The 10,014-nt window shown below is 48.3% G+C and overlaps 1 protein-coding gene across 50 annotated transcripts in view; it reads right to left on the bottom strand.

Moving 5' to 3' along the window:
- Nucleotides 1-425: 425 nt before the first annotated feature.
- The window catches only part of GRAMD1B (GRAM domain containing 1B), a 227,559-nt gene continuing 217,970 nt past the window's right edge, over nt 426-10,014 (bottom strand). For 25 of the 50 annotated variants that reach the window (XM_070625089.1, XM_070625087.1, XM_070625110.1 and 22 more), the window contains 3 exons: nt 8,613-8,720; nt 8,184-8,301; nt 5,488-5,655 (listed from right to left, as the gene is read on the bottom strand). In XM_070625089.1, the coding sequence (XP_070481190.1) occupies nt 5,566-5,655; nt 8,184-8,301; nt 8,613-8,720 (316 nt within the window). In that variant the 3' untranslated portion in view covers nt 5,488-5,565. Of the gene's footprint in view, nt 1,152-5,130; nt 5,418-5,487; nt 5,656-8,183; nt 8,302-8,612; nt 8,721-10,014 lie in introns of those variants that run through there. The other 25 variants (XM_070625090.1, XM_070625088.1, XM_070625118.1 and 22 more) reach the window with 2 other exon arrangements.

Below are 10,014 nucleotides of genomic sequence, written 5' to 3'. Positions count from 1 at the left end.
CTTTATCAGGCTGCCTCCCTCTCTGGGAAGGAGGTCCTAGATGTTGTGTGGATGGCTGTGCATATGTGTATGAGCATGCCTAGACACACGTGCCTTTAGGGCTTTTCCTGATCACATCTGGGAAGACCAAAAACATTTGGGGGCTGGCCCCGTGGCTGAGTGGTTAAGTTCGCGTGCTCCGCTGCAGGCGGCCCAGTGTTTCATTGGTTCGAATCCTGGGCGCAGACATGGCACTGCTCATCAAGCCACGCTGAGGCAGCGTCCCACATGCCACAGCTAGAAGGATCCACAACGAAGAATATACAACTATGTACCGGGGGGCTTTGGGGAGAAAAAGGAAAAAATAAAATCTTTAAAAAAAAAAACAAACATTTGGAACGATGAGCACTAATGAATCAAGGAATAAACACACACACCACTTATTATTTGTAGTTCAATACTTTTTTCTTTTAATTCATACTGTACTTCCATGGCTCTAGCTACTTTACATTAAGATTTGGCTGGGAAGCCTTTTATGTTTCTAGATACTAGCAGTAAGTTTTCAGACCTTGCGCACAGCGCCAGGCAAAGTACAGTTACAGATCCAAATACAGATGGCCAGACAACTCAACTGCAATCAACCTGTGTTCGTTCCCATATATGGCCCCAGTGTGGGTGTTGGGGGCTGCTCCCTCTGCCTCACCCCACTCCACCCCATGTCAGTATTATCCAGGAGCCACTATGGCCTCTGACCCATCCCTCCCCACCTTGGAGTCTACGTTGAGTGGGAGAGGAGTGGGGAAGCACCATGGGTTTGGGAAGATGGTCTGGTCCATGCAGAGAGTTGTCTGGCCTTAGAGTGCAGGACAGGGAACTGTGGGGAGCCGCATACTGTTGTTGGCAAAAATGGTTGCTTTTACTATGCAATCTCAGCACACGGCACCCAAACCCAAGGCCAACTCCCCAGACAGCCAGCTGTCTTGCCTGGAGCAGAGGCCACCATTTTGATTCTGCAATGTCTCACTGTGTTGAGAGAAGCAAGAATGGCCAAGGGGCAGAGATGACACTGTTCTGTAGGCCTTCACATGTCCAGTGGATCGTCTGACATCAGCTCCTCTTGACAGGCAAGTGCTTCTCGCCAGCAGCCAAGGCTCCAGTCCGGGCTCCCAGGCCTGCTGAGGACCTCAAATCACAACAGAAAACAATGCCCAAGACCCCTGAGCTGTCGCACAGAACACTAAAACAGGGAAATGGCTGGGCCCATCACAGCCAAGGCTGAAGCAGGAGTGAGGTAACAAGGGTGGGCAGAGAGGTGGGAAGGGGAGCTCTCTACACCATGTGCAAATTCCTGCTCCACATCAGGTAAGCAGGGGCGTTAAAAGATGGCCTCCCAGAAAAACTCTCCTCTTGGACCCAAAACACATCTTCTGGAAGAAAACACAGAGGTGGAGGGGAGTGGGGCCAGCCTGCTGGAGGTTGGGGGATGAGGGTCAAGGATGTCAAGTGGTGGATGGGATGATTGTCCCACAGCCTAGAGACAAGGGGTGGGGAAGAAGAGAGTCAGGAAGAGAGGTTCTCAAGTTTCCTACTGGAGTGGGCAGGTGAAGTTAGGGGGTGATGGGAGGGAGACCACAGCCCTGCTACCTAGGGGAGAGAAGAGCACTGTTTCTCCCGGGGGGGCCCTAGGGAGCAAGGGCTGGCTTTGGCTGTCTGCAGAGCTAAAGCAGCAGCATAGTATGGCACAGAAAGGATCCTTCTGAGACCACAAACAATCCAGAAAGATTCTTCCCCTAGTCCTTTCTCCAAGATTTCACCCTAGAGATGCTGCCTGCAAATGTAGTAGACATGGCCCAAGCTTAGGTCAGGATAGGGACATGGAAAGAATCCACTTCTAGCAAAGCATTCCTCGTGAGGTGGCCTGTTCCTTGTAATCCTAGGTTGTTAGTGTCAGTGTTCTAAGGCAACCCAGGGATTTTAGCCAAAGCTTCACTTAATCCAAACCCCAACAAGGTTTGGGTGGAGCCAAAATAGAAGTGCTAGGACCAGGAATGACTTCTCTCCACTGCTTCCTCTAGCAAGAAAGGATGGATAGATGGAGGTCTTCAAACCTAGAGACGGAAGATGGGCTCATCCAAGATAATGCCTTCCTTGCCATTGTCCTTCTCCTCCCAGCTTAGACAGAGTCCAAAGGAAGGCCCCTTCTCAAACTAAGATAGGCTAATGAAGGAAGAAACACTCTCCTGGGTTAACACTGAGCAACATGACAAGCCTGATCTCTCTCTCCTCCTCCTCTATCGCTGGGCCTCCTGAGCCCTCCTAGCCCATAAAGAAGAAAGTTTAACTACTCTGGATTTCCTGGGAACCCAGACACTGCCTGATCACTCATCTAAACACCAGGGGAGCTCTAGCTCAGAAGACTTGTTTCCTCCTGGCAGGGTACCTCCCAAGTCTGAGAAAGCCCAGCCTTGATGGTCTCTGGCCTAGCCTCCAAGACAATCCCAAAGCTAGAACCTACGTTAGCGATAGTCCAGCCCAACTCCCTCCTGTTACAAATGAGGATACTGAAGCCTGGTGGGGGAGGGTGGGATACTTGTCCAATAGCAGAGCCCAGACTTAGGTCCAGGTCCCTGCCTCTCAGCCCAGGGCTCTCACAGAGAACCTCAGGTTGCTGATGTTGCTGGCCTAGGATGCTATCCCCTTGTCCCAGGGGGAAAGGGCAGAGTCGCAGACAAGGCCAGCTTTTCCAACGCCAATCTTGTAGATTCCTCCACAGTAAGCTGGAGTGGAAGTATAGACCCTGTAGCTGTCCTTCACCTGGTTAGAAACTTTGCAAAATCTTTGAAACTAAGTGCAAGCTTTCCAATGTTTTGCCACATGAATTCTTGCAGAAAAACTCCTCCGTGGCCCGAGTTCTTATGTGAACAAAAACGAAAAAAGCACTGGCTGGAAGAAATAACATAGAAGGCGGTGGTTTTGATAGCCCCTTGCAGGTATCACAACTCACGTTATTTATGTTTTTCACTCCCAGACCTATCTGCAAGGGTGAGTTCCTTTCTCTTTGACAGGTTATTGAATAAGGGAAAAAAGCTTCTGTTTGGGAGTAAATAGAGTTGTTGGTTTTCAGCTGGTTTGAAAGTCAAAAAATTATTAAAACAGACGGCACTCAAAAGAAATCCATGATTTTTGGAAATGAGGCAGCCGAGGGTCATTCCCTATGTGTAGACGTTGTCTCCTGAGTTCAAATCACCAGAAATCATGAGGGTTCCTTAGACACACTAAGTACCTCCCCTTCCTGCCATCTTCTCCTCCCTAGGATGGGCCTGAGAGGCAAAGCAAAGGCAGAACTCTGGGTAGCCAGGTCTACTTCTACTTTACCCCCAGCAAGGGATGCTTTTTAAGTCATCCCAAAGGTCTCACCAGGGGATCTTTAATTAATGAATAATTTAAATAATTATGTACAGAATAAATTGGAGATTTTACCATTTTTGCTTTCAAAAGTTTCTGGGAATAATTTTGGCTTCTGGCTACTCCAACGGGGAAATTTCTAGCAGTCTGTACTGTTCCTCCTTCTTTGGCTTGAGGCCCAGGAGCCTGACCCTCACCAGGGTCTCCTACTCAAAGGCTTAGACAAGAATGAGTAGTGACCCACTGGCCTGCGGGCATGCGCACCCTTCACATGGATTACACTCGACTCCAATTCCTCACATCTCCCTTTCAAGAGGAAGGAGATCAATTCCAGCTGATCCCAAGGAACCTTCTCATCCTTCCCACCTGGGGGAGGACGTGGGCATCTATCTTTTTGCGTTCTCATCCTGCCCTTAGGGCAATAACAAGGTCATATTCTCAGATAGACTGAATAGTCAAACACTTTTCTTTAGTTGTCAAAGCAAGATAAAGCACAGGCCATTCCAAGGGAAGAAAACAACTTGCTCTTCTTTTGGGGTAGATCTATGATAAAATCTTCTTTTTTTCCTGCCCCTCATCAAGAGACCCACCAGAAGAACAAGCGATCCGGAAGAGCTCTCCTTGCCAAACTGGCTATGATCCTTTCCTGATCAAGAATGTCCGCAAGGTTGGCCTGGACTGGCAGGAATCCTTTGGTCATTATACAGAGAAATAGCAATCTGTGTATGAAGGACAATAAGTGTGCCCAGAAGGGCCCCATGAGGTCAGATAAATGCATGGGTCCTAGTGAGACGACCCCGAAAAGGCCCTGGATGCCTCAATTTCTGAACCCAAGATCTTCTTTCTACTCCTAGTGATCTCATACCTCTCTAGGGCCAGAGACCAGAAAAGGCTTTGCTCCCTCAGCTGGAACTCCCACTCCCAAGTCTGAAAAACAGGATTTGGAATAGCCCCCATGGGGCAGAGAGTTGATTTGGTTTTTTCCTGCCCAAATCCATGCACCTTTGACAAATCCATTCCCTCCAGAGGCTTAGGTTTTCTTCCATGTGCAAAGCGCGTCAGACAGTTGCCTCCCTTAACTAAAGTTGGTTCTTCACTGAGAGTGAATGATGCTGGCAGCCAAAGGAGTGCTTAGACATCAGTGCTCACTGCTCACCCAGCGTTCTGTGCTTAGACCCTACAATCTGTACATTGCTAGGGCATTCACTCTCTCAAACCCTAGAGGTCCTAGAACACTGTGATTCATACTGGAAATCAAACTCAAAGGGAATTAATTAGAGCCACAGACCTGACTTACTGATAACCACTAAAAGAGGTTTAACAAGATCAAAAATGCTCCACCCTGGCTAATAAACAATGTGCTCTCAGGGCACAGAGAAAAAATAGGGCTTTAGGCACTAAAAAGTGACACTTCACCCAGAACCAGCCTGGGAGAAGACCAGAGAGAAGAGGGGGTGGGAAAGTAAGAAATTCCCAGCCCTTATTGGGTCCACACCCTAGACAGTTAGAGGAAGGTGCAGGGGGTGGGGTGATCAAGGAGAATACCCTTCAGAACACAAGTCCTCAGGAGCCTTCAGCCACAAAGCCCAAACCCACAAGTGCGCCTTCCTTGCTTTCCAGCATCCTCTCCACCTGAATCTTGGGGTATGGTCCATAGAAAGGAGGTGGCCTCATGTGGTAGTTTAGATTGGGCTCCTGCCCTCAATGCTTCCTTGTTCATAAGAGAACACCTGGGGAAGCATGCAGTAGGGAAGAAAAGATTCTCTTTTATTTTGGAAACAAATCAAAAGGGGATTAGGGAATGAAGCACCTTAAGCAATGCCCCCTTGAGACTTCAAGACCCCAGGGTCTTCACAGGCATAACTTTGGCTCAACAACATTTCCCTTCTCAGAGCCAAGAATGGCCAGCAAGGGAAAGGGCGAGGACTAGAGGATGGGGGAGGAAGATCAGGGGAGGTCAGCGCTGAGAGGTGGTCCCTGCCCTCCTCGGACCCTCCACTGGCCAGCACAGGAGGCGGTCCCGCTCCTTCTCCCTGGTACAGAGGCATTATCTCTTTTTAAAATCTGTATATAATATATATATATTTATATTCTGTATATATATATTTATATATATATATTTATACGGTCTATGTACACGTATTGCACAGGCCTCTTGCAGCCACCCCTGCTCCTGCCTTGTCAATGATAGCGGTTCCTCTTCTCTTCACTTTCTGATGTGTAGTCACGGGACCTGATGCCGTTCTGAAGATTGATGAGTGAGTCCTTCATCTGTAAGACAGGGAACCCCACCCAAGCCCCGGTTTGTGTCCTCAGCGGGCTTCTCATCCAGCAGCATGAGCCATGCCCACTTGTGGCAGGTCCCCTACCATGCCAGGGAGCTAAAGAGAGCTGGGCTTCTAAAACAGGGGACACACACAGTCTCAGGCAGAAAGGGGACAGCCAGCCCACCACTGGGAACCCCTAGGGCCAGGTTCGCTGTGACTCAATGACCTGTGACCCTTGTATCGCTGAATCAGGAATTCTCTCGAAGCATTCAATTGCTATCAGGAGCCGCAGTAGACTGCCATTTACTTGGTCTTCTACTCATTCAGTTTGGTTTCTCCACTGACTCTGAATAGACTGTACCATCTCTGTACATTTTTCCACACTGTTCCTCCAGCCTGGGACTTTCTCTCTTGCCTATTCCAACTTCACTCATCTATCGAGACCCAGAAGAAATCCAAATTTTCTCTGGCTCACAGTCATCTTTCTTTTTCCTGGCCTCTCACATACCACTCCCTTGGGCTTGGACTGCAGTCAGCTTTAACAGCTTTGTTCCATGCGTGTGGGACTGCACTGTGTCTTGTCTTTCCCTTACACACCCCAGGTGCCAAGCAGAGAATCGAGCAGGTTCCTAGCTGTACCCATATCACTGAGTTAAACTTCACCTTAACTGAATTTCCTAAGCTCCTTTAAGAAACAGACACACTAACATCGTTAGGTCATGGGGATGAAGTCTATGGGGCAGTTCTGGCAGCAGAATCCTAAAATGGCCCATCATACCACAACACATTCAAATACTGTCTCTAAGTAAGCTGCTCTGTTACAACATACTACAGTTATCGTTTCATGGGTAAATGGTTGTGGATTTCGAGAACCTCTGGTCGCTGCCTATTCTACCACTTTCACTTTCTTCTCTCTGGTACTTCTGTATCCTCTGCTCAACAGGGATGAGGGGCCCAGAACTGTTCTTTTAAACATTACTTTTAAAGGGAAAGAAATAAAACACCTATCTAAATGCTTGTAGAGTCCACCATGCTATACATCTGCCAGCCCCAAGTGCCAACTTAAGGGGACCCACACTAAAATAGATTTCTAGAGTTGGAGGAGAACTGAGTCATCCAGTCCAACTGCCCTCCCCCATTTAATTCATAAGTTCCTCATCCATCATCGAGTCACCCCTTCAGCACTCTGAGTGACAGAATTTCAGTCCTTCAAAGCAGCCCATTCCATTGCTGGATAGCTCTAACCCTAAGTAGTCTGTTTATATTTGATGACTCAAAACCCAATTCCCTATACCTAGGATGGCCCTAGTTCCATCCTCTGGAGTTCCAACAATGGTCTGCATCTTTCACTTGTTGGGCCTCCATATCTGAGACTATCCTGTTCTCCTCCCCGTCTTCGCTTCTCCTGGGCAGACCCTCCATTCTATCCACCCTCCTTGATATGACAGGGCTTCCAAACTCCTCGCTATGCCCTTGACCTGCTCTTGCTAAAAAAGATACTCTAAACACATTAAACTGGGTCCTGATAGCTGCATTAAAACTCTCTCGCCTTAATTTAGAGCTAAGACCAAAATATGAAGGGGAAATAAAATTTAATATCAGTGAGTGCCTCCCGTGTGCCATCAAATCCTGATAGCAATTTCATGAAGCAACGATTATAATTCCCATTGTACAAATGAAGAAACTGAAGCTCACTAATATTAAATCCCTTGCTCAAGGTCACAAAACTAGTTAGTAGCACATTTAGGATTCCTTCTCAGGTCTGGCTGACCACGAAACATAAGAAATCCCTTAGGAACAGAAATTTTAATGCAACAGGACAAACCCTCAGTCTCCTGTCTTCCTAATTCTCCTGGAGAGCAAAAGCAGGTTCCTGCTGTCTTGGCAACCACATGGGCTCCTTTCATAGGATGTTATATTCTTTTGGAGAAAGGAAGCAGCTCCCTCCCCTGATAAAACTAAGCTCATTATTGATTTTGCCCCAGGATGGTTTTCTCAGATGCATCTGGTTTTTAGAAGAAATACAGACAACTGTACTAGAAAGATGTTATGAAGAGAAGACATAATGCAACCATCTTCCCAGGGCAGCCTCTGAGGAAGAGTGACGTGCTGGCAGCTGTGTGTTTGTGGGCATGTTTTGGGGGCAAGGGAGGGGGTGGCACACGTCAAACGGAACTAGAAAGATAGGGCCTCTGGGAAGACAAATCTCTGTAAATAGGAAATTTTTTCTTTAAATGTCTGTAAGATGGTTATGGGTTACCAAGAAAAAAAAAATTAGTTCTCCTTCTATCTAACCTACAGCTTTTCTGCTGTAAATCCAATGTGTTGTTCTGTTGTTGTTATTTTGGGGAATACACCTGTGTTTCCAACAGCCCATTCAAGGACGGCTTTAAAATGAGACAAATGGATGGCCCAGAAGGATGAATGGAAAGATGAGATCCAGTGGGTGGTGATGGAGATGGTGATCTTTCTTAGGGGAGCAGTTCCATCCCAGGGAGACTGGGGCCAGGAGAGAGGGTAGGGGCATCTCACCTGGTCAAGAAGCATCACTGAAGATTTGATGATCTCCCTCCACTTTTGGAGCTCAGTATCGTGGTACTTTTGTTGGGACTCTAAGAGCTGGGCCCATTCTGTCTGAGATTGGGGTAACCTGTGGGGTAGAAGAAGGGGTACCCCAGCAGCTGGAGTTATACTCAATGGAGTGTCCTGTGCTCCCAGACCTCTAAAGGACAGAGTCACATCAGAGTGCTTTGTCCTTTGCTCACTGCCCCTGGTTCCCCTGTGCCCCAAATCAGACTCAAATTATAGGGACAGTTTTTAGAGCTTGCCTACGGACTCATGCCAAAGGTGATCCCCCAGCTAAGGGCAGCAGGGCAGTCCCAAGGAGACTAGACGCAGGAGGCAGGGCACGGTACTGAGTGGGATGGAGGTGGTGGCAAGGGGAAGAGGCCAGGGTGTTACCTTTCTTGGAGCCTCAGACCCTGCCAGGCAGTGAGGGTCTGGGTGGTGTATTCTAACATCCAGAGTTTGTAGAAGAGCATCATATTAAGGATGACCAGCAGCACCAGACTAGGAAGGAGACAAGGGGAAAAAAGCAACAGCAATGAGATATAATATGAGAATGCATGCTTCCTCTGAGAGCCAGGGCTATCCCCCACCCCAGAGGCTGCTGTTCTTGACCATTGGGTCACCTGAGGCTTTGCAGTGAGTGAGTAAGTGAACTGGAGGGATGCAGCAAGGGGGGGAAAGAGAGAGAGCAGCACTCTGATCTGGAGGGACCAGGACACCGCGGGAGAGCCACGGCAAGGTGTGTGGGTAAAGGCAATGGAAAGGAGAGACACACGCAAGTCACCCAGAATCTGGGTGCCTAGGGAAGAGAGCAAAGATGGAGAGGAAAAGAGATGAAGGGGTGAAGGAGGCAATCACAGAGCCAGTACCTGAAACAGATCCTAACGGGAGCAAGGAAGAAAAATGGGGAGGAGGCAGAGGTTAGAAACAGGCTAGTGTGGGGAAGCAGAAAACTGCCCCTCATCAAGCCAGAGAGAGTGCGAGTCCGTGAGAAAGAAATATTAGGAGCAAAGACACAGTGATGAGGAGAGCTAGCAAGGAAGGAGCAGGAGAAAGCTACTGTAGACAGACTCTTCGTATTTCAGGCTGATAAATGGAGATGAGAGTCTTCCTACCAACCCAGCATCAGAACATGACTGGAGGTGACACTGTGGGAAGAATTCCATGGGGTTCCCAGCCCCAACCCTGACAGGCCTCACAGCTGTGAGCAGGATGGCCCTGAAGCACAGTCTCCCCGCCCCCTGCCACAGTCCTGCAGGGTTCCCAAGGTTTCCAGAGTCTGGGAGACAGGAGGGGGTGAGGATAATCCAGGGGCTGGAGGAGAGTCACAGGGGAGACTGGGGAAATTCTCTTCTGCTCTTGGCCTCAGTGGCTGCCAGAAGATCAGTTTACGACAGAAGTTCATGGGATGGAGAGATGAAGATTCAGGTAAAGAGAGGCTCCAGAGACAAGCAGAACTGGGGACAAATCCTGGCTCACCAGTTAAATGTCTCTTAATTTTTGACCAAATTTCCGAGCTTCTCTGAAACTCAGTGTCCTCAACAGGACAATAACACCTACCCTGCTGGGGTTGTTACGTGGATCAAAGGAATGCACATACAGCCTTGCACACAGGAAGCCCCTCCACAACGGGCGGTGTTCATCATTAAAGGAGGAGGCGCAGACACACAAAGGAAAAAGGAAGATGACATAAATGGGAAGATAAAACAAACAGGTGGAAAAAAAGACCAGCAACGAGAAGAAATCTTATACTATGCCTTCGACCTTTCAAAGTGGGTGTATGTGTTTGTGTCTA

This window comes from Equus przewalskii, chromosome 6 (assembly GCF_037783145.1).
Source record: "Equus przewalskii isolate Varuska chromosome 6, EquPr2, whole genome shotgun sequence".
NCBI classification, from domain to species: domain Eukaryota; kingdom Metazoa; phylum Chordata; class Mammalia; order Perissodactyla; family Equidae; genus Equus; species Equus przewalskii.
This window is presented reverse-complemented; position numbering and strand designations above follow the sequence as displayed.